This window comes from Kogia breviceps, chromosome 15 (genome assembly GCF_026419965.1).
Source record: "Kogia breviceps isolate mKogBre1 chromosome 15, mKogBre1 haplotype 1, whole genome shotgun sequence".
Taxonomy (NCBI): Eukaryota; Metazoa; Chordata; class Mammalia; order Artiodactyla; family Physeteridae; genus Kogia; species Kogia breviceps.
Genome location: NC_081324.1, coordinates 80,303,195 through 80,328,092, shown reverse-complemented (window position 1 = coordinate 80,328,092; position 24,898 = coordinate 80,303,195). Strand labels below are relative to the sequence as shown.

Below are 24,898 nucleotides of genomic sequence, written 5' to 3'. Positions count from 1 at the left end.
CCTATTGGCATCTCCAAAGCCTAGCCCAGTTTCTATGGTTGAACAGGTGCTCTGTCAATAATGGTCGGATGAGGAAATGGAGGAGAGTGACAACAGAATGGGTAAATTGTTTGAAAAGCTGGTAGATGACTTTTACCCTGCTTGTGACAGGCATTGTAAGAAGCACCCTGCTTAATGCAGACAGTGGTTGTGTTTTGTTTCTTTTTTTTTTTTTTTTCCCCTGCTCAGCATCTGTCTCTCCTTCTGCTAAAAGCATGTTAGTTTTCCTTTGGGAAACCACCCTTCCCACACTCTCAATCCGTAAAGTTTGGGTGGAGCTGACTTCACCCTCAGTTTTACTGGCTGAATCGTGACCCAGTTCTGGCCAAAGAGGGCACCACACACCCCTGGACACAGCATCACTTTGTGTTGGAAAGGGTGGCCACAACTGTTTGTTAATGGCTGGTATCCATTCTGATGGCTTGGTTCCTGCTCCAAATCAATTGTGCGTTATTCCACATTGAAACTTTTTTTTTCCCCCTTGTAGCTATTAGGGAAGAGTTACTTTATTTCCGCAGGCATTGCTTAGCTGGTAGGAAGAAATCTGAAGATGCTGGGAGCCGCTGTGCCACTGTGAAACCAAAATGTACTCAGGAAGTTGCAGCTGAGAAATAGATAAGGGAGACATTCTTAATAATGCTGAACACCAAGATCCAGCCATACCTGAAGCTATCCCTGGAATTTTCAATTATATGATCAAGTAAAACTCTTCTTTCTGTAGCCTTTTTTTTTTGTCATTGGCTGCTGAAAGAGTCCCCTGGTCTTGGCCAATCTGTTTCCTAACTGTGCTTTCTGGAGTAGAGCAGGGGCGATCTCAGCCTTGCAGGAGGTCTCAGAGAAAACCATCATCTCACTTTGTCAATATTAAAGCTCACTGCCAGGCCCCGGGGGCCCAGAAAAAACTCAGACCCTCATCTTGATCCCAGAGATCTCAGTGGCTTTAGTGGGACCAACACTTTTAATGCCTCCCAGAAGGGCATTTCAGGCCATGAGTTAGATCTGAGTTGACACCTCTCTAGCCCCACCCTCGGCCTCTCTATAGGCTGAGGCTGGAATGAACGAGCCCGTTTCGATTATGGGAGTCTCTAGAAGGTTGGGAAGCCCAAGAAAACACAATGTATACACCGTGGTAAACGGGCTTTCTTAAAACCATTTTTATTCTGCCTCTCAGCAACACTTCATTTGATTTGGGTAAAAGATCAGGGACTCAAATACAAACAAACAAAAAACAAGGTGTGAGAAACAGAAATCAGGATCCCACATACTGGAATGATGCCAGGATCTCTGTGTGCTGAGAACTGGTGTCCCTGATTCTCGTGACGGACATCTGGGAAAAATGACAGGTGGAATCTGGTGTCCATCAGTGTTCATTTTTTGCGAGGGTCCAGGATTTTTAACAAATGCCTGCGATTCACAATATCTAAGAGCAATGCTTTGTATAGCACTTAGAATTTCCCTCCAGGGACAATCGTATCTATCATGGCAATGAATTCTCATAATAACACTCTGAGGTAAGTAGGCAGGCATTCTTATCTCCATTTTCCAGATGAAGAAATCTGAGGCACTGAAGCCTAAGAAACTTGCCTGAAATCAGCTTGCATAGCTAGTCAGTGGCAAAAAAGGCTCTGGAACTCAGGTGTTTTGACTTAGCCTCTTGTTCATTCACTTAGAATAAGCTGCCTTTTCTCTTGCTTAGGGAAGTTATTTTCACTATTTCTAATATTAGTGTTTGAAGTTATTTTTGACATATACACCTATCACCTGTTGTGTTAACCACTTAATATTTCCTTTCAGTCCACTTCCTTTTCTTAAGTAAATGTATTTGAACAGAAAACAATGTTGCTAAGTAGACAGTTATACGTGGAAGGTAATTAATAAAATACATAGAATGAAAACAAAACCCAGTAAGTTATTAAATTCTATCTAAACAAAAGACTTTGAACCTGAGGCCTGCTCTTTCTTTATTAAGAAGGAAAAAGAGGGCTTCCCTGGGGGCGCAGTGGTTGAGAGTCCGCCTGCCGATGCAGGGGACACGGGTTCGTGCCCCGGTCCGGGAAGATCCCACGTGCCGCGGAGCGGCTGGGCCCGTGAGCCATGGCCGCTGAGCCTGCGCGTCCGGAGCCTGTGCTCCGCAGCGGGAGAGGCCACAACAGTGAGAGGCCCGCCTACCACAAAAAAAAAAAAAAAAAAGAAGGAAAAAGAGCCAGAGGATCAGAAAGGTGTTAAGGACCCGTGAGCACCACACAGAGACTTTCTCTGAGGTGTAATCAGGATTGAAAAAGAATAGAAAAGGGCAAATGTTCGTTGTGATTCAGTGTCACTTAATGTTGTGGCTTTAAATGACTTGAAAATTATCTTTGTGTACCACCAGCGGTACGTCTTGCACACGGGGTTAGCGTCTTCTGGAAGGCAGGATAATGGTGGCCTTGTTAAACCAGTACAGTCACACCTAAAGGGTTTACATTTGACAGAAAATAAACAGTGGGTGGCATTTCCAGGTGGCATCCAGGAAAATCAAAGGTCTTGCCTGACACTTGCTAAAGAGAGAAAGAGGGGAGAGAGAGATTGAATAAAAGCACACTCCATAAACACAGCCAGTATATTCCCAAAACTGGGATGGGAAAGGTGGCCGTGTACCTAGAATTGACCACTAAGTACATTCTCAGAGTCTGAGTGAAAACTGTGGCTGTGGTCAAGTTCACCCAGGGTGGATGCAAGGAAGGGGTTGGTGGGAGGGAGTTACGAAAAGTGAGATCAAGACAAAAGCCCAGAAAGCTCCTTCATCGGAGTCTTCAGAGATGTGATGGTGAACTCTGGGGAACTGACGGAGGAGGAGCTACTGAAGATTGAAGCGAAGCTACAACATGTAAAAATAAAAGGAAACAATCCACAAATTCAGCTCTATTTGATGACTTTAAACATGCTACAAATGTGCTCAACATCGCAAACACCAGCATCCATTGCTCTCCCCAGAACCTCCCTCTCCTTCCGGATCTGGACCCCTCTCCCCCCTTAAAAGTAATGAGATTTTCTGAGGCTTATCTCTGGAGAAGAGGAATGGACACGTGGACACAATGGCTTTTGATAAACGGAAACAGTGAGACTTGATTTTCTTTCTTAAAAAAACAAAAAACAATGACTCTGGCTGACCTGGCTTTGCTGCCTGGTTTTCCTAAATCTTGGACATTTTTTTTTTTTTTTCGTTTCGTTTTTAGTTCATTTGCCAGGGAGAGTCCTGGAGGAAAAGATCTCACAGTCTGAAGTCAGGATCCATTCCTCAGAAACTCCTTTGGGGTGTGTGTGGATGAGGTCCGTCCTCCATCCTCCTGGCTTACTGCTGGCTGCTCAGGCACTGTGTGTACAAGAGATAAAGTGAGGGGGGTAGGGGGGAGGGGGGGAGGGAGGGGGGAGAGAGAGAGAGAGGGAAGGAGAGGGAGGGAGGAAGGGAGGGAGAGGGAGGGAGGGAGGAAAGAAGGAGGGAGGGAGAGAGGGAGGGAGGGAGGGAGGGAGGAAGGAAGGAAGGAAGGGAGGGAGGGAGCAGGGCCTCGTCACCGAGGGCTTCCTTCTTTAAGGGCAAGTACTCTAATTCAACCAGTGCTGATGTGGACTAGCAGGTCTGCACGCTTTTGAGTCTAAGCACTGGCTTCTTTTTGAGAAACAATTTATTTGGAAACATATTATGTTTTAAGTGTGGCACATGCAGAAAAACCCAAACGATACAGGTGTAGGCATACTCATGGTTCGTGAGTCTTTCTGAATCTCATTCTCCTCCTCAAGGGTTAGTGGCACTGTTAGCATTTGGGGTGCATCCTCCAGGCATTTTCCTCTGCATTTAAATCCATAAATATTCACTTAGAAATTCGTTGTGTGTGTGTGAGCATTTATTTATTTAAACTCACTCATTCGTTTATTCAATAAATATTTATATGCCAGGCACTGCTCTAGGTGCTGGTGTTAATAACAATACCCAGCAGTTACTACCCTGTGCCAGGCACTGTGCTTTATACAATTTAGTCTTCACAGCCCTATGAGGGTAGGTACTGTTTTATCTTCATTTTATAGATGAGAGAACTGAGGCACAGACTGGTTAAAAGATGTGACCAAAGCACACAACTACTTAGATTTAAACCCCAATGGTCTAGCTTCACGGGAAGCACCCTTAAATGTTATGCTCTATTGTTATGGGCAATGACAGAAATGAAATGAAAATGTTCCTGGAGTTTTCATTCCAGTAGGAGGAAACAGACTATTTTATATATATATATATATTATATATATAATATATATATATTTAATATATTTATATAAAAATATATTTTATATATTTATATTAAAATTTACATGCATATATAAAACTTGTCAGGGAGAAGTAAATACTAGGAAGAAAAGTAAAGTTGGTCAAAAGGACACAGGGAAGAGACGTGGGGCTGTGGGTGCTATTTTAGAGAAGCTGGTCAGGAGCTAGTAGCCTCTCTGCTAAGTAACATATGAGCAAGCATCTCAAGGAGAGATGGGAACAAGCCATGTGAATATTGGGAGAAAGAAAATTCTAGGTAGAGGGGCCAGCAAGTGCAAAGGCCCTGTGGCATACTTCTGTTGCTCAAAGGAGAGAGCGGAGTTCAATGTAGCTCAAGCGGAGGAGTGAAGGGGAGAGTCCTGGGAGATGAGGATGGAGAAGCAGCAGCCAGATCCTCTGGGGCCTAATAAAGCCACGGTAAGGGAGATACTTCCATGTTTAAACTGCAGCGTATTATTCCATCCTATGAATGAACCACTGTGTATTTAACCATTTTCCTGCTGATGGACATTTAGGTTGTTTCAAGCTTTCCCCTATTTCGAACGGAGCTTCAGAGAACATCATTGCACATCCTTGATGCTTATCCCTAGGCTGCCCAGAATCATCTGCAGGGCCCTAAAACCTACCAACGCCCTGCCCTTTCACTGGAGATTCTAACTTAACGGGTCCAGGGTGCGCCCTGGGCATTGCTGAGTTTAATGTGCAGGGAGGAGAACTACTGTTTTACATGCCTTTTTGTGACACTGAAAAGCAGAATTGCTGGGTGGGCGGGCACATAAATTTTAAAGTTTAAAAGATACAACCAAACCGATCTCCCAAAAGACTCTCCCAATTTACTGTTCCACCGACAGTGTGGTATCCAGTTCTTCACACTCTCACCCACCTTGACATTATCCATCTTTTAAATTGTTTCCATCTGGCAGACAGAAAAAAAATTATATATATATATATATATATATATATATATATATATATATATATATAAATAAGTATTTTGTTGTTGCTTTAATTTGTGTTGCCCTGGTTACTGAAGAGGTTGAACATCTTTTTCTTTCCTTTTTAACAATTTCTTTCTTTATTCTTCTCTCTTTTAAAAACATTTATTTTTTTGAACATCTTTTTCATGTCTATTCTGATTTTTTCATCAATGTCCCATCAGCTTACAAACTTTTCAAAGCAAAAAATCTGTCCATTGCTGATGACTTAGGTCTTACTTGTCTTTACTGCAACTTATCTGAACCAACAAAGAAAGACCTTCTGGAAACAGGTAGTGTTCCCCATTTTTCATCATGGGATCAAAAAAATTCTCTGAAGACACATCCTGTACGAAACAATCACCAAGAAGCCTTACCCCAGCCAATTTTTATAGGCAGTAAGAGAGATTTGCTTTTATGTTTTTGCAAGACCAACTTCTTGCTTCTTATCCCCCTTGAGATATATGCTTAAGTATATATGTAAGTAAGTATATGCTTACTTCCCATTCGAATGCAAAGGGAGGATATTTTGAGGCCAGGAAAGGACCCTTCCAGTCTGTCTGTGAGACAGAAGCTTTGCCGTACAGAATAGGTTAACATCTACTAACTCTGAACCTGCTAATGGGAGATAGTCGTGGGATCCTGAAATTTAGAAGTTCTTCCTTAATGGAACTTTGGAACATGAAGTCTCTTATTGCTAAGAACGACAAACAAACATTTTTAATACATGGTGGGAGCGTGCCTAGCCGTTCAGGTGCGTACAAGAACACCCACCCAGAGATGTAAGGTCAGTGGAACTGCAATGTATGTGCATTTACAGAAATCAACTACTCATCTTCCTCAAAGAGAAAAAAGCAACTGTTTAAATGGAGCTTCTGGCCACCAGGTCACTCGACACTTATGAGTACGAACGGGTACAGGGCTCCCACTGAGCTCGGAGTGTGGTTCCAGTGTTTAAACATACAACACAAACACCTCTGCTGAATCTGTCACGGGTGAGACCTGTGCTTTGTGAAACATGACTAGAAGAACCTCACCTTGCCTGAGTCCTCAGACACCAGCAGAAAGTAAAAGTCTGTAGACTTGTTGATTTAGGCTGGGGCTGTGAAGGAGAGCAGGATCTATAACTAGACGGCTGCAATATTTAAACGTTTCACCTCTGTGATTCATTTCTCCACTTTCCTAGTCACCTGCGGGCAGGGAACTTTGTAACTGCAAGAGACTGCAGGTTTCTGATTCCGTTTGGACCAGAACACTTCTCTTCTGACAGCTCAGCATTCTATCCCAAACTGTTGACTATTTTAGTTCAATGATTCCCAGTTCTAACGGACTGCGTGTCATGAAACTCTTTCTTTGCTCCAAGCACCATGTGGCTCACACAGGAAACCTGTAAAATTAGGACGAATGATGGAAAAAGAGATCATATTCGGGGCTACCAGAGGCAGGGGTTGCGGGGAGGGAGAGTTGGGTGAAGGTGGTCAAAAGGTACAAACTTCTAGTTATAAGATAAATGAGTGCTAGGGATGTGATGTACAAGGTGACAAATAATAATGAGTGCTGCCGTAGGCTACGTATACAAGTGGTTAAGACAGCAAATCCTAAGAGTTCTCATCACAAGGAAAAATATTTTTTTCTACTTCTTTAATTTTGTATTTACATGAGCTGACAGATGTTCACTAAACTTATTGTGATCATTATTTCATGGCGTATGTAAGTCAAATCATTCTGCTGTATACCTTAAATTTATACGGTGCTATGTGTCAATTATATCTTGATGAAACTGGGAGGAAAATTAGGATGAATGAGACTTTTTTTTTATGAGTTTGGGTGAAGAGTATCATGACGTGAGTCTATTCCGAGAAAACAAACTACCCAAGATTTCGGTCTTGAGGGAGAAGAGATGGGTGAGAGTTTTCTTAACAAGGATAAGGAATATTTTTTTTTTTAAGGCAGGACTTCACCATTTTTAAAAGGCGCTAGGTGACTTCAGACAGTTTCTTTTTAATGAGACGCAGAAAACTGACATATTCAAACCTTTCGGTCTTATCTCTGGGGTAGTTCTTCTCTGAAGTCAGATTTTCCCAGCCCCTGCGAGGAAATCCTTGCTGCCTTTTAGATCGCTCCAAAAGAGCCTCTCTGCGGCTCCGTCTCCTAGGCTGTAAAAGGACTCCCATCCTCGGCCTTGAGTTAGATATAACACGTTAGGACGACAGGTTTGCTGAGGTAAATGAAAACTGACCGCTCTGTGAGCGGCTGGCCACTGCGAGTGCCTCGGCCTGTCAGATCTGGGAGGGAGAAAGTGGTGTGTTCTCATCACCTGCGCCGGAGCCCTAGGGCAGCAGAGGGGAGCTTGGAAATGCAGACTCTTGGTCCTCGCTTCTGGCTTTGTGAGTTGGAATCCTTCGAGGTAGGGCTCCGACAAGGTCCACCTCTTTTAAAACTCCCTCTTCTGCAGCCCAAAGCTTGGGAACCTCTGCCTTAGCAATTCCACATTGCCATTCAATTCCTGCAGTAAGCCAGGCTGGGAAATTTTATCTCAAAGGATTACTGAGAAATCGGCCTTGTTATCGGTCTTAACGGAAGATAGAATTGATTTCATTCACTGAGGCCTAGTTTCTTGCTGTCTCTTACACACACACACACACACACACACACACACACACACACACACACACACACACACAAAGCCTTTAAATTTGAGCGTCTCCATGGGATTCTAACTCTGGAAGACATTTTTGCCTTCTTTGATAACACGGAAGAAAAAGTATCTAAAAGGAAGCTGACCATACAGATGGGGGGAAAACTCTATCCCCACTTTATTGAGAGGGAAATTGAGGCACAGAGAGTTTCATAACATGTAAGAGCGGTCTGGGTGGTAGAACTAGGGTTTGAATCCTGGCAAAAGTGGTGCTGCGGGCCAGGCTCTAACAGCTGTAAAACACTTCCCCTCGGGGAGAAGGGATGGAGAGGGGACTTCCTCTCCTGTCCTCTTCTACTACTGACAAAACCTCAATCACAAGCATACAAACATCCACGCTTTATCTCCAGACAGAGACATTTATATCAAGAATGGAGAAAGTCCCCGCACATGAAGACTCCTGCACCCCTAGTAAAACTTCTTGATGGTGTCTAACGGGCAAACTGAACTCTGAAAGCCGAACTGTCCACCGGAGACTGTAAAGTAGCTAATGTCCAGGCAGCAGGTGCGATTTTTGTGTTTTTAGTTGGGGGCCCTCACCGTGTGTTTAAACGATGTGAGCTGGTTGTCAAAATCTGTGAGGACTCAGTGAGGGTTAATTCATATAAGAGCTTAGAACAGTATCTGGCATATGGTAAGCTCTATGTCAGTGTCAGCTGCTATTATTATAACCACTTAGCTCAAACACCGATCTGGGCAGTATGTATTCTCACACGTCCCCAGGAGTCAGGCCAGGACTTGGCCTCGTTCCCCTGGAACACCGTCCTTTGAGCTTGGCTCATAGGTACAAAGCCTTGAACTCTATTTAGTAGCATTTTAAACTCTGACGTCCTCCCCCAGTCACGCTGATAACCGTAGTAATAATAGAATTAACAGACGGTTTGTATTTTTTCCGCACTACTAAGGAACAGATGCCAACCTATACACATTCTCAGTAACCTTCACAACAGCTTTATTAAATGGGTCCTACTATAATCCCCAGTTGACAGAGGAAGAAACTGAAGTTGAGAAAGGTAAGCAGTTGGCTGATGGTGTCACCGTAAGTAAGTGGTAAAGGGGGTACTTGTCGTCCGGGAAGTCTGGTCCCAAACCCGCACCATTAACTCCACAGCTCACAGCCCTGTGCTCACACACACACGCACACTGTGCTTTCCTTACGAGCAAAGCTGGTATGTTCACACCTATCAACTATCTTTTCCTTCATAAGCCAACATCATCAATTTGCCATCTTGCACGCAAGAAAATTTGAGGTCCCTTTGATATTTTAGTGTCCTTTTGTCCTCTCTTTGGCCAAAGCCATCTATTTTTTTTTTTCTATAGGACTCTTTGTATTTTGACATCTCCCCCTCCATCCAACTGCCCGACTGCTCATGGACTTGGCCTGCCTGTTAGGAAGCTGACCTACTGTGACATCCGCTACATCTTGGTTCCCAAGGTGGGGTTGGCTGACCTGGCAGGCTAAAGGCTACGCCACTCCTCTCTTATCCACCCGGTGGGCCCTTCCTGAAAGCAAGTCAAAGAGACTGATCTTCTCAGCTTGAGGGAAATGGTGTAGGAGAAACAGTGCTGCTCTGACAGAAGAGTGCAAGGATTTCTGAGTGCTTATCTGTTTCGCTAGGAGTTACACAGTGAGACAGAGATGAATCTGTGCTTGTCATTTCCAGGTCTTGGTTGTCCGTCACACCACCTTGCCCTCTGGCAAACCTCTGATGGAAAGTATCATTGATTCTAGCAGATAGAGCCCATCTCAGCCGGTTGGAGAAATCAGAATAAATTTTTCCAAATCCAGAGAGAAACATCAACAGCGTCCATCTCTTTATGAGATGAGAGCTCATTGAAAATAGCAAACATCTGTGGAGACACTTCTGCGCTTAAACTAAGAACAGTTAGGCTAGTTGGATGCAATGTCATGTAGGAAATTATTTAGCAGATTAGATGCTAAGGCAGAGCAAGTAATAACCTCAATATTCCATTTACTGTCCTACAGTTCTCACTCTCTTACAGTTTGGTGGAACTATGTGACTGGTGTTAGCCAATCAATTATGAGCCTAAGTGACACGTGTCACTCCAGGGCTGAGGCACTGAAAACCCACGTGGGATTCTCTGGTTTTTCTGTCCCCTGTCTTAGTTTGAGAAGCCCTCATGCTCTAGATCAGAGGTTGGAAAACTATGGCCCATGGGCCAGCTCCCTGTTTTTATGAAGAAAGTTTTATCGAACATAGCCACACCCATTCATTTACAGATTGGATATGGCTGCTTCTGTACTAAGATGGCAGAGCTAAGTAGCTGCAACTGAGATGCTGACAGTGGCCTAAAATATTTACTATCTGGCCCTTTAAAGGAAAAGTTTGTTGACTCCTGTTTTAGATAAAGCAGCTACAAGATGGTGGAGTTTCAGATAGCGTGGACCCCGAGTGGCTGTGTGGAAGAGAGACCTTCCACAAACCTGCACGGCCCATGGAACAGCAGTGAGGAAAAATGAAAACTCTTGTGTTTGGGATTGTTTGTTACTGAGCACAATCTAACCTGTCCTAGTTGATTCCAGTGGACATTCAAGAAAAGGCATTTTAGGGGACTTCCCTGGTGGTCCAGTGGCTAAGACTCCGTGTTCCCAATGCAGGGGGCCTGGGTTCCATCCCTGGTCGGGGAACTAGATCCCACATGCTGCATCTAAGAGATCACATGCCACAACTAAAGATCCCGCATGCCGCAACTAAAAGATCCCGCATGCCGCAACTAAGAGTTCACATGCCATAACTAAAGATCCTGCATGCTGCAACTAAAAGATTCCACATGCCGCAACTAAAGATCCCACCTGCCGCAACTAAAGATCCCACATGCCGCAACTAAAAGAGCCCACATGCCGCAACTAAAGATCCCACGTGCCGCAACTAAGACCTGCTGCAGCCAAACGTATACATTTAAAAAAATAAACTGAAACAAAAAAGAAAAGACATTTTACATTGGGAGGGATTAAAAAAGCCTACTTACTTTCGCGCGAAGTGAACTGCACAAGAAATAGCAATGATGAGAAGGCCAATAATGATGGAGGCGAAGGCCACCCACTTGGCATTCCTCCCAAGCCGTTTGGATCCTTCGATGTCTCCATCATTGTAGCTGTTCAGGGACTGGAGGACACAAGGGAAGAGCTGGTGATGACAACCCACAGGGAAAGACATGGCTTCCCAGGCTGATCTGAGCAGGTGGCATGGTTACTACTTCCTCCAGGAAGTCTTCCCTGAACTCCCAGTCTGAGTTAACTTCCTCTTCTGTATTTCCTGATTACTTTCATCTTAATATTTACCGTAGCATATTGAAAAGACTGATTTGGCCTCTCCCATTAAGTGCTTTGTGGGAAGGGGCCACTCCATCTTTTTCAGCCCGGTATACCAGTGCCCAATGCAATTTTTATCATGTAGAAGATGCACGATAAATATTTGTATGATGAAAGGATGAATGGGTATATCTGTCTCCTCCACTAGAAGAGGGGTTGGCAAACTATGGCCCATAGGCCAAATCCAGCCTGCTGTTTTTATAAACAAAGTCTGTATGGAATGCAGTCACAACCACTCGTTTACTATTGTCTGTAGCTGCTTTTATGTTACAACAATGGAGTTGAGTAGCTGGGACAGAGAGCATACTGTCTACCAAATCCTAAAATATTTACTAGTTGGTCTACGACAGAGAAAGATTGCCTGGTCCTACACAAGAAGCTCAGGGACATTGGCTGAGCTGTTCACCTCTTTTTGCCCAAGCCAAGCTGCCATGCATCTGGCACCTACTCATACAGCTTTCCCAGCTGTTAAAATATTGGAATACTTCTGTACTGGTCGGTAAATAGCAGCTACCCGTCCCCAGTGTCCCAGCCATCCTGGCCTCTCCTCTGAGTTACCCCAGGCTTCCCCATGATCCAGCAACTGCAGGGTATCAGTGGGCTCAGCTGATGATCCTCGTGCAAAGGCCCAGAATCAGATTCTGTGCCCCCTTGAGCAATGTCTGGGCCATTGCAGGGACTCAAGAAATATGTATTGGCTGAATGGGTGAATGAATACATCCATTTCCCTACAGAACATGAGTTCATTGCGGGCATCTTGGAGTCCCAGGCAAAGCAGAGGTGCTCAGAGAATCCTTGCTGCTGAGCTGGAGGCCAGATGCCATTCTTCTCTCTTACAATAAGCTCTCTTTACCGTAACGCCCATTGCTGAGAATTCCCCCAAAGTCATGCTGCAGCCCCAATAAGACTGGAAATATGCATTTATAAGTTAGGGACAGAGTGACCTGATCCATGCCATGAACTGTAGGTTTCCGTGGGAACCTCCATTCTTGATCCTGAAAGCTCAGCACTTCAGTAATCATCACCCTTCCTCGTGGACCGTGAAGGGGAATGAGGCGTATGCAGACAATTACAAGCCAGAGAAACAGCCAGTACGCCACAGAGCTTTCTGCTTCCAGGACCTTCCATTAATTCTTGGGCCTTAGCCAGCAACAGGCTGGGAGACTCGCCTTTCCCAGGGAGTCTTGCTTTTAGGCCTCTTGTGTGAATGGGAGAGTGAGAACTTGCAACGATGCCAGCCACTGCCAGCAGGGGAGCTCCACAATTGTGTACCCTGAAGTCTGGAGTTCTGAACTCTGGGTGCCCACTAGAAACACTTGGATAGTGTATTTTAAAAAAATACAGATAGCTGGGCCCTATTCTGGAGAGACTCTGATTTAACTGGTGCAGGAACCAGACACCAGTTTTTTCTTACTTGTGGTAAAAATGTGCCCAACATAAAATTTACCATTTTTGGTGTACAATTCAGTGGCACTAAGTACATGCACGCTGTTGTGCAAACACCAAATCACCATAATCAATCGTCTCAAACTAAAACTCTGTACTCAGTTAAACACCTCCTCCTCCTCCTTCCCACCCTCCAGCCCCTGGCAACCACCATTTTATGTTGTCTCTATAGATCTCACTACGCCAGGGACATTATGGGAGTGGAGTCATAGAATATTTGGCTTTTTATGCTTATTTCAATGAGCGTAATGTCCTCAAGGTTCATCCACGTGGTAGCATGCGTCAGAATTTCCTTCCTTTTTAAGGCTAACATTCCATTTTGTGGATAGACCACATTCTGTGTATCTACTTATTCATTGATAGATACTTGGGTTGCTGCCACAGTATTTGGCACTCGGGATTGAAAAGCTTTGGCCTAGACAGCTTTCCTTAACATCCTGCAAGGTCAGGAGGCTTACCATCTTAAGATTTCACCCAAGGAAGTGTGTCACAGAGCATGTGCTCTAAACGCAGAGAGACCCGAGTTCAAATTCCATGTCTTATCAGCTGTGAGAATGAGAGCAAATTATCACGCTTCCTAAGCCTCGGTGTCCTCATCTGTAAGTTGGGAGCAATAGTAATAACACCTCCTTCATGTTAGAGGTGCGAATGAGTTAATGCATGCAAAGTGGTTAGCACTGGTCCAGGACATAATATATGCTCAATACACGTTACCTTTTATTGTGACTTGCCACTGCCCGTTTTATTCTTCCTCTAAAGCTGAGATCCGTGGTGTGCAACAGAATCACCTGGGCTACTTATGAGAATTACAGGTGATCAACCTCTACCCCTTGACAGAATAGAATCTGGGGACCCAAGTTTGGGAAACTTTGTTTTAGGGGCTTCACGATCAAAGTCAGTGCATAGAATCCTAGAACCCCAAATTGGGAGTTCGTGATCAGTTTTAAATTATGTAGACTCAGACCCTCCTAAAATGATCATTATTCTATCATGCTACCTTGGAAAACCCAGTTTTCAGATTCGTTCTGGGGATGCTTGTGTTTTGCTGTAACCAGAGAAAAAATAATGAGACGCCCCCCGCCGACCTCCCCACAAACATTGTCAACTCTTGGCTGTTTGGATGAAAAGCCAGTTTCATGTTCTCAGCAGCAGTGACAATGAAAGTGGGAAGAACAGCCAGTGTGTGCCACGTTGAAGGGCACATCGACATCTGTGCATTGCCCATGAGCGCAGGTGAGATGGGGGCTCCCGAGGCCACCTGACTTGTCTGCTGCAGGTCAGCAGTCATGCCGGTGCCTGGCTAAGGGGGATCTGAGTGCAAGACATGAGCGAATCCTGCCCAAACTTCATCACCTGTTGCCAGTCTGGCATCTTGTATGTGACCCTCCTCTCTGCAACTGACCCTCCCTCTGGGGCTCATAAGGGAGATGCTGAGTCATTCCAGGAGTGGGTCCATGGTTAGCTTGAAAAACAGATGAAAAGCCTCTTTCAGTATTAACTGTGGACTCTTTTCTCCCCAGGAGTCCTCTTATGAATCCGTTTCTTCCTCTGGTTCTTGAAGAAGGGGCTGCCCGTGGGTAAATCTGCTGGGTAGATGTAAGGATATTGGGGGAGGGAGGAGGGTGGGATATGTTAGAACTCCCAGATTTCTCTCTAAAGGACTTCACTGGTGTGGGGCTTGGGCTTCCGGGTCATCATCTAACAATGAAGCAGGAAAGGATTAATTACCCCCTCCTCCCCAACTCATTGGCTGTAATTCTTTTCTCTCCCAACTGGAATTGCATATTAAGTGTTTCCTGGCAGACGCTACAGACTGAAGTGGTAGAAATGGCTTTTAGAGAAAATGCATGGTTTATAAATCTTTTTCTGAAGAGCTTAAAAAGCAAACTATCCCATCTGCTGTGGAAGAACTAGAAAGAAACAAGGGATGGCTTCAATATTTTAAATTTATAGGATCTTCTTAGTTCTTTCACAAATTATGAATGAAATCTGTGAACATATAAAGCATTCAAATGCTACAGAAACATATACAGTAAATAGTAAGTTCTTCTCCCAATTCTATTTCCCAAAGATAACAGTGTGATATGTTTGCTTCTAGATTTTTTCCCCATGAATAATATGAAAGGAAAACAACTGACACTTTCTCCTGCTTTCATTATCACTAAGCACATCATGGCATCACAGTCATGAGAATAAATAGCAGTTTGTATCCTGAGATCAAACCAAGAACAACAGGTTTAGTCTATCTAGCCCGCACCCCTCTGATACTGAAACCTTGAGTATTTCCCCTAAGTCTTGGCAAAGAATTTCATCCTTGCCTTTTGCTATGTGGATGCCTAAACACGGGTTACTTCTTTTGTGGGTATGTAATCTTTTGAGAAAGATACTGTCCTGCTTTGTTTTTTAATCATGAACAGATTAATGTAAAACTTGGTAACCTTGGCAATTTTGCATTTGTTTCCTTTACATACTTGTGCTGTGCTTTTTATTTGGCTGGCTGGTCATTCTGAGGATGGACTTCCTTGTATTTCTTTTCAGATAAAATTTTTTCTTTTCTAGTTGCTTTGGCCTCTGAGTTTTTCTTTGACAAAATGATAGTAACAGATAACATTTATTGAGCATTTATTATGTACCAGACACTGTGTTAAATATTTTTCAAGGGTTATCTCATTAGTCCTCATAACAACCCAGTGAGGAAGATGCTTTGTTTTCATTTTACTGACGGGAAAATTGAGGCAAAGAGAAGTTAAAATGATTTGCCCAAAGTCTTGTAGCTAGTTTGGTTCTCTATCTCTCTGAGTTTTTCATTTTTTTCTTTTCCTCTAGTTAAAAATATGAATAGCATTATACTATACTTGTTCTGAAAGTTGCTTTTTTCCACTTGTTATAGGGTGGGCAGCTTTCCAAGCTAGTGCTTCTGGGTCTATCTCATTCCTGTTTTCTTTCTCCAGTCATGATTTAAAGTATATTGATAAACTCCCTAATGTTGCATTATCCTTGATTCTTGGGGAAAATCTTAATTTGTCATGATGCATTTTTGGTGGGTAATTTTTTGTTTTCAAACAACTTCAAACTTACAGAAAAGTTGCAAGTATAGTTGTCTCATTCTTTTTAATGGCTTTGTAGTAGTCACTTAAATGGTCACACCTCACCAAAAGACATTTCAGTTATTTAAAGTTTGTGGCAATTACATAATATGCTGCAGTGGACACCCTCATTCATATTTTTTTGTACACATTTGAGCCTCTTAGGATGGATTCCTAGGAACGGGATTACAGAGTCAAAGGGTAGATGTATTTACATTTGGAGACATAGTCAAATTGCATTGCAAAAAAGCTATATAAATTTATATTCCCACTAACAGTATTTAAGTGTCCTTTCTTCCACAACCTTGCTAACACTGTATATTATCAATCTATTTTTGCCATTTTAACAGGTGAAAAAGAATCTCTAAATAACATTTCTTGATTAATAATGAAACTAAGTCAAATTCACACTTCCACTCAAATGTCACCTCCTGAGAGAGGCCTTCTCAGATCAGTTTATCTAGAACTCTCCCTGGTGACTAATACAGTACCTGGAGATCAGTAAATACTTGTTGAATTAACAAGTGTATGTATGGATGTTTATTTGTCAAATGTATTTCTTCTTGATGGATTTTATACTCGTATCTTTTGTCTAGTTTTCTATTGGTTTGTCTTTTTCTTAGTGATTTGCAGGAACTTTTTATATATTATAGGTCAGCACTGTACAAATGAAATATAATGGGGGTCACATATATAATTTAAAATTTGCTGGTAGCACATTTAAAAAGGCAAACTTAACTTTAATAATATATATTTTATTTAACCCAACACGTCCAAACTATTATCATTAAAAACTTCGGCACTATTTCAAATACTCAATAGTCACATGTGGCTAGTGGCAACTCTATCAATAGCACAGAAGATAATATACATTAATCTGTTAGGTGTGTTGCAAAATTTTCTCCCAGTTTCTCCTGCTCCATTGTCTTTTTCCCTAAATTATAACTTTTATTTATTTTTTTAAACATATATTTTTAAATTAATTAATTAATTAATTTTTATTTATTTTTAGCTGCGTTGGGTCTTCGTTGCTACATGCAGGCTTCCTCTAGTTGCAGCGAGCAGGGGCCACTCTTCGCTGCAGTGGGTGGCTGTCTCATAGCAAGGGCCTCTCTTGTGGCGGAGCACAGGCTCTAGTCGTGAGGGCTTCGGTAGTTGTGGCACACTGGCTCAGTAGCTGTGGCAAACCGGCTCAGTAGTTGTGGCACATGGGCTCTAGGGCACAGGCTCAGTAGTTGTGGTGCACGGGCTTAGTTGCACTGTGGCATGTGGGATCTTCCCAGACCAGGGCTTGAACCCGTGTCCCCTGCATTGGCAGGTGGATTCTTCATTGTGGTGCGTGGGTTTCTCATTGTGGTGGCTTCTCTTGTGGAGCACAGGCTCTAGGCATGTGGGCTTCAGTAGTTATGGCACACGGACTCAGTAGTTGTGCCTCGAGGGCTCTAGAGCACAGGCTCAGTAGTTTTGGTGCACGGGCTTAGTTGCTCCTCAGCATGTGGGATCTTTCCAGACAAGGGCTCGAACCCATGTCCCCTGCATTGGCAGGTGGATTCTTAACCATTGCGCCACTGGGGAAGTCCCCAATGATAATATTTTAAGTAACCATAGTACCTGGTCAAAACCAGGAAATTGACATTGGTATGATATTATTAACTCAGTTATAGGCCTTATTCAGATTTCACCAGTTTTCACACGTACTCCTTGTTTTTTGGTGTGTGTATTGTTCTATGAAATCTTGTCCCGTGTGGATTGGAGTGACCATCACCACAGATAAATTCTCTCACGGAAGGTATGGAGAAAAGGGGATCCTCCTGCATTGTTGGTGGAAATGTAAGTTGTTATAGCTACTATGGAAAACAGTATGGAGGTTCCTCAGAAAACTAAAAATGGAATTACCATATGGTCTAACAATCCCACTCCCGGGCATATATCCAGACAAAACTATAATTCCAAAAAGATACATGCACCACCCCTACGTTCATAGCAGCAGCACTATTCACAATAGCCAAGACATAGAAACAACCTAAATGTCCATCGACAGATGAATGGATAAAGAAGATGTGGCATACACACACACACACAGGCACAGACACACACGGGCACAGACACACACACACGGGCACAGACACACACACACACACAGGCACACACACACACACAGGCACAGACACACACACGGGCACAGACACACACACACACAGGCACAGACACACACACACACACAGAGGCACAGACACACACACACAGGAGCACACACACACACACACAGGCACACACACACAGGCACAGACACACACACAGGCACAGACACACACAGGCACAGACACACACACAGAGGCACAGACACACACACACACACAGGCACAGACACACACACACAATGGAATATTACTCAGCCATAAGAAAGAACAAAACAATGCCATTTGCAGCAACATGGATGGACCTAGAGATTATCATACTAAGCGAAGTAAGTCAGAAAGAGAAAGACAAATACTATATATCACTTATATGTGGAATCTAAAATATGACACAAATGAACCTATCTATGAAGTAGAAACAGACTCACAGACAGAGAACAGACTTGTGGTTGCCAAGGGGAAAGGGGTTTGGAGAGGGACGGAGTGAGAGGCTGGGGTTAGCAGATGTGAGCTATTATACATAGAATGAATAAACAACAAGGTCCTACTGTATAGAACAGGGAACTATATTCAGTATCCCATGATAAACCATAATGGAAAAGAATATAAAAAAAAGAATGTATATATATGTATGTGTGTGTATATATATATATATAACTGAATCACTTTGCTGTACAGCAGAAATTAACACAACATTCTAAATCAACTATACTTCAACTAAAAAAAAAAAGAAATTCTCTCATGTTATCCTTTGTAAGTCACACACCCTCTCTCCATGTCCATGTTCATTGTCTTTTAACTTAGATTTGTGGCATTTGGATATTGCCCAGAGTTCCTTTCCAAGCTGTGAGACTTCCTCATAATTTCATAAACCGACGACCCTTATTTTAAGGGTAGCAATTTGCTGTCTCTGTTCACCCTGCAAAGTATGTTAAAAAGAACCTTTAGAGGGACTTCCCTGGTGGCGCAGTGGTTAAGAATCCACCTGCCGATGCAGGGGACACGGGTTTGAGCCCTGGTCCGGGAAGATCCCACAGGCCGCGGAGCAACGAGGCCCGTGTGCCACAACTACTGAGCCTGCGCTCTAGAGCCCATGAGCCACAACTACTGAGTCTGCGCTCTAGAGCCCAGAGCCACAACTACGGGCCTGGGGCCTGTGCTCCGCAACAGGAGAAGCCACCGCGGTAAGGAGTCCGTGTACCTCAACGAAGAGTGGCCCCCGCTCGCTGCAACTAGAGAAAGCCCGCGTGCAGCAATGAAGACCCAACACAGCCAAAAAATAAATTAATTAATTAATGTTTTTAAAAAAATGAAGGACCTTTAGATTCTTTCCAGTCTTTATCTTCCACTGTGAGTCAAATGAACTTTTCTCAGCATGCAGAACAAACGGGCTGTCCTCACACATTTTATAAGGTGCTCAAGAGTCCCCAGTGGTGCCTTTTCCCTTTTCTGTGAGCCTGGGCTTGTGCTGGCAAAACATAAGTCATTATAAAACCTAAAAAGAGCTTCCGGGTCTCGATCAGCTGCCTCGAGCCAGCAAAGGTCACACCTGGACAGAAAAGTGGGCGAGTTCCTTTTCTCCTGTAGTAAATACTAGTGACGTCATGCTCACTGCATCTAGTCATTTCAAGCTGATTTATACGTCCCTATCCTGGATGGACACATGATACGCAAATACCCTGGCAGGAAAGTTGTTCAGGAGCCAGAAATGAGGGAGACTGTCTCTATGCCCAATCTCAGGAAGGCTGAAGCAGAGACCAGCAAGGCTGTGCCGTGAGGCCGTGCAGCCAAGCCTCCTGGCGACCTGTCAGAAAGTACAGGTAATTTCTGGCACCCACACTTCCAAGGAGACACCCAGAATAACCCCCAAAATTGTGATAACTGGAGCTGAACACCAATGAGTCCAATGTTCTGGGAATTTGTGACACTTTACGTCAGTGATACAGCTGCTCTCTTGTCCTGAGCCAGGAAAATATGGGAAGTACTTTGTCTATTCCCTCTGGTCTTTACAGCAGAACTCCCGCTGCACTCCACATGATGATACCAGCTGAGACAGCATCACCTATGGGGCGGCTGCCAGGTGAAGATCTGAATTGAAACTCTCTAAAGTTATACTTTTTATATTCCCTATATTGGTGGCTGTACCTTAGAACTGCCTATGTCCCAAAAATGCCCATAAAAATCCCTATGCCCAAGCCCCATCCCAGATCAACTGAATTAGGATCTCTGGGGATAAGACTTAAGCAAAAGACAGTAAATTCATTGACAAAGCCCTTACAATAACCACTTCATTATGTCCCCCAAAACCCAAGAGCTAGATTTAATGCATTATTGATAACACAGCACCAGATAGCTGACTTGATTCTAATTTAATAAAAATCTGGCCGCTGATTAAAAAACTGGGGCAAATATATCTCTCATCTGAGCTACTGATCTCCCTGACAAAAACTCATTCATTTTGTTTTTTTTCTACCACCAAACGTGCCCAGAATTTCCACGTTCACCCTCAAATAAAACTAGCCCCCAAACACCAAATAATAACAATGGAAGACATTGGCAGTTATTTTTTATTTTGGCTTCCTGGTCATTATGGATTCAGTAACTTAATACACGTAGGTGCCTAGACCAGTGGTTGGGAAATAGTAGCAATAAGTATGAGCTATTATATTGATATTATGATGTCAGATGCCAACTGAGGAAGATGAAAACAAACGAGCTATGAAATAGACTTTGGTAGAGGCCACATACCCTTTTGCCCAATTGCTCTCCTTCATGATTTTTCCCAGTGTTAAGAAAAAAAAGACCTCAATAAAAATCAAGAGTTCCACCATTAAGTCCCCTTCCTCCTTGGTATGGCATAGAAGGTACATTTCTGTCACTTGGGACAGGAGGCAGAGTGACTGATGCCTTAGCGGTCAGAGGCACCTTAGTGGAAAGTGGCTTTTCTGGAAAGTTCCTGATACCTGATAATGGTCTACGAGAAGAGGGCATAAAGCACGGGAGGAGATGGGACCGGAAGCTCTGAGCGGCCTCCCATCATCGGCTTCCCTTGCCCTTGGGGAGAGACTCATATTCTCCTTCTCAGTTGTGGCCTTCCAAGCCCTCCAAAGCCTGGCCCGTGGCATATGCTCCTCCAGCCTCTTCTGGAGCCCTCCTCCCTGCTCACCCCCTACCTCCTTCCTGGCCCTGGTCCTCGCCTAGGTTATTTCCTCTGCTTGGAGCCCTCTTCCCTGTCCGGCTCATGTGGCCAATGTCTGCTCTTTCTTCCTGTCTCAGCTTACATATCAACCTCCTCAGGGCAGCCTTCTCAGGTCACCCCATCCTAAGGAGGTCCCCTGACCTAGGCTCTGACTCAGCCCTGGTCTGTTTCCTTCACGGCTCTGGAAAAGGACAATCAAAATGGAGTTGGTATTGCTAAGAGAGCTCTCAAGGCCACTAAGAAAGTGTGACTTATTCACATCTCAGCCTGGATGGAATCTGAACTTTGACCACTTACGTCTTTTTTTTTTTTTTTTAACAGTCATGCATTTTATTTAATCTTTCTACCTCCTTTGCATTTGAATTATTTCATAATATTACTTGTTTAACCATATCCAGATCAATTATCATTCTTCTGAGAACAAAGACATAATCAACATAAACAATGCACACTTCCCTATTCTTAATGCTGTTTGCTAATATAATACCTTTTCTCAAAGGTGATTTTTTTTTTTAACATCTTTATTGGAGTACAATTGGTTTACAATGGTGTGTTAGTTTCTGCTTTATAACAAAGTGAATCAGTTATACATATACATATGTTCCCATATCTCTTCCCTCCTGCGTCTCCCTCCCACCCTCCCTATCCCACCCCTCTAGGTGGTCACAAAGCACTGAGCTGATCTCCCTGTGCTATGCGGCTGCTTCTCACTAGCTATCAGTTTTTTTACATTTGATAGTGTATATATGTCCATGCCACTCTCTCACTTTGTCCCAGCTTACCCTTCCCCCTCCCCATATCCTCAAGTCTATTCTCTAGTAGGTCTGTGTCTTTATTCCCATCTTGCCCCTAGGTTCTTCATGACCATTTTTTTAGATTCCATATATATGTGTTAGCATACGGTATTTGTTTTTCTCTTTCTGACTTACTTCACCCTGTATGACAGACTCTAGGTCCATCCATCTCACTACAAATAACTCAATTTTGTTACTTTTTATGGCTGAGTAATATTCCATTGTATATATGTGCCACATCTTCTTTATCCATTCATCTGTTGATGGACACTTAGGTTGCTTCCATGTCCTGGCTATTGTAAATAGAGCTGCAATGAACATTGTGGTACAGGACTCCTTTTGAATTATGGTTTCAAAGAAGGTGATTTAAAAAAAATTTTTTTTTAATTTTTATTGGAATATAGTTGATTTACAATATTGTGTTAGTTTCAGGTGTACAGCACAGTGAGTCAGTTATACATATATCCACTCTTCTTTAGATTCAACCACTTACGTCTTCATGTAGCATCCAGAACATCTGCCTGCTGTTCCAGAAACTCCAGATACTTATCAGACACCTACCCTAAAATCACTCATGTCAGTCTATATCCCTTCAGGACAAGCGATTTCCTTTCTTGAGTCAGAATCAATCATAATTCCTGCCAGACAACTTTAACAGCCTTGTGGCTTTTGCCTTTATAAGCCCCTGACTCTTTCTCTTCCCTGGAACACTCTTTCAGTTTCATCTGAATCTATGTCTCCTGAATTGCAATTCCTAACATCCCAATGAACTCTTTTCTTATTTGCAGGCTTCTACGTTTTCTTGGTCAACAGCTCTCGGTGTGACTCACGATTATTGACTCTGTTGCTTATTGACTTGAGTGTGTGTTACTGTGAGCTCCGTGAGGGCAGACACCACGTCTCTCTTTACTCACCACGTCTCTCTTTACTCACCCCTCCATCTCTAGTCCTTAATGGAGGGCACTTAGGGTTCCTTTAATTCCCTTATACGAGGTCAGAAAACCAAACAAATCCACAAGCAAAGCAAACAGACACCAAAACAAAACAATCGACCAGCAGAACTTTCTGCCCAACTGAGACGACCTGTTATGTTGGTCCTGGCAGAACAGAGGGTAAACTGAGTCACCTAACTTTCTGGGTCAGAGTTCAGAAGGGTGGGCCTCTGCCTTAGAATGGCAGACACGGGTTTGCTGTCTGCATGACCAGCAGGAAGAACTTTTGGCTCGAGGTCAAGCACTCATGAAGGAATTTTAGTTCTTTCAGCCTTCACTTCATAGGCCAGAGTCCCTGGCGACTTTTCACTTAAATGGAACCTACCCTCCCAAGATTTGTCTGCGTGTATGTGGACTGTGTTCTGCCCAATTTTATTACAGACGTTATACAACAGATATATGGATCTTTAATATGGAAGCAGCTGAACCCAAAGGAGAATAAAGCCTTGGAAGGGTGGATCTGAACCTCAGTTTTCCTCACTTGTAAAATGGGGATAATAGTACCTACAACACAGGTTGGTGGTGAGACTCAATTGAGATGAGTATGAAAGGGCCCGGCATTATCTCACATAATCCTGACAACAACGCAAAGAGGTCTGCGTTAACATTCCTGTTGTAGAGGTGAGAAAACCTAGACCCAGAGAAATTAGGTGAAGGGATAGAGCTGGGATCTGAACCCAGGAGTCGAGTACAGAGCCTGAACCCTCACAGGGTCTGCCTTTGAATCTACTGCCAGCCTAACGTTCCTATCGCAAGGCAAACGAGAGAAAGGCTACAAGCAAAAAAGGAAGGGTTTCGCTAAAAACTTCGCAACACACGGATAGTTCCCTCCAACAAGGGTCACAAAGCAAGTGAAAGAAACAAGGCCCAGACCACCCACTAAAAGAGGAAAAATATTTGCAAGTTAGATATCTGATAAGGGACTTGTATCCAGAATATATAAAGAATTCTTACAACTCAACAATAAAAAGACAAACCATTAAAAATGGGCAAAGAGGGCTTCCCTGGTGGCGCAGTGGTTGAGAGTCCGCCTGCCGATGCAGGGGACACGGGTTCGAGCCCCGGTCCGGGAAGATCCCACGTGCCGCGGAGCGGCTGGGCCCGTGAGCCATGGCCGCTGAGCCTGCGCGTCCGGAGCCTGTGCTCCGCAACGGGAGAGGCCACAGCGGTGAGAGGCCCGCGTACGGGGGGGGGGCAAAGAATCTGAATAAACATTTCTCCAAATAAGATATACAAACAGCCAATAAGCACATGAAAAGATGCTCAATCTCACCAATCATCAGGGAAATGCAAATCTCAACCACAGCAAGATACCTGCTAGGTTGGCTAGAATAATGAAGACAAGCGATGACAAGTATTACTGAGGATGTAGAGAAACTGGAAGCTTCATACATTGCTGGTGGGAACGTAAAAGAGTGCAGCTGCTTTCGAAAAAAAAAAAGGAACTGACAGTGCCTCAAAAAGTTAAACACAGAGTTACTCTATGACCTGACAATTCCACTCCTAGGTATATACCCAAGAAAATGGAAAGCCTATGTTCACACAAAAGCTGTACATGAATATTCATAGCAGCATTATTTACAACAGCCCCCCAAATGGAATCAACTCAAATGTCCTTGTTTCTTTTAACATTTACTAGCCCAAGCCCCAACCCTGTTCAGATTCTTTACTAACTGAATACCCAAAACCTAAGTTTGTTCTGTCGCTTCTTCACAAATTTATTGTTTCTTTGTCTGAAAGGTATAAAAGCTGCCTACCTTGGCCACTTCTTTGGTCCCATTTCTAGAGAACTCTGTGTGCACAAATTAAAATTTGTTTCTTTTTCTCCTGTTAATCTGTCTTGTGTCAATTTTATTATTAGTCCAGTCACAAGAACTCAAGAGGCGTAGAGGGGGAAAGTT

The 24,898-nt window shown here is 43.5% G+C and overlaps 1 protein-coding gene across 1 annotated transcript in view; it reads right to left on the bottom strand.

Annotated features, from left to right (window-relative positions):
* Positions 1–2,927: 2,927 nt before the first annotated feature.
* TMEM233 (transmembrane protein 233) overlaps positions 2,928–24,898 on the bottom strand; it is a 37,501-nt gene continuing 15,530 nt past the window's right edge. The window contains exons 2-3 of the mRNA XM_059040821.2: positions 11,000–11,136; positions 2,928–3,391 (exon numbers count right to left, since the gene is read on the bottom strand). Coding sequence (XP_058896804.1) covers positions 3,385–3,391; positions 11,000–11,136 — 144 coding nt within the window. The 3' untranslated portion in view covers positions 2,928–3,384. The remainder of the gene's footprint in view (positions 3,392–10,999; positions 11,137–24,898) is intronic.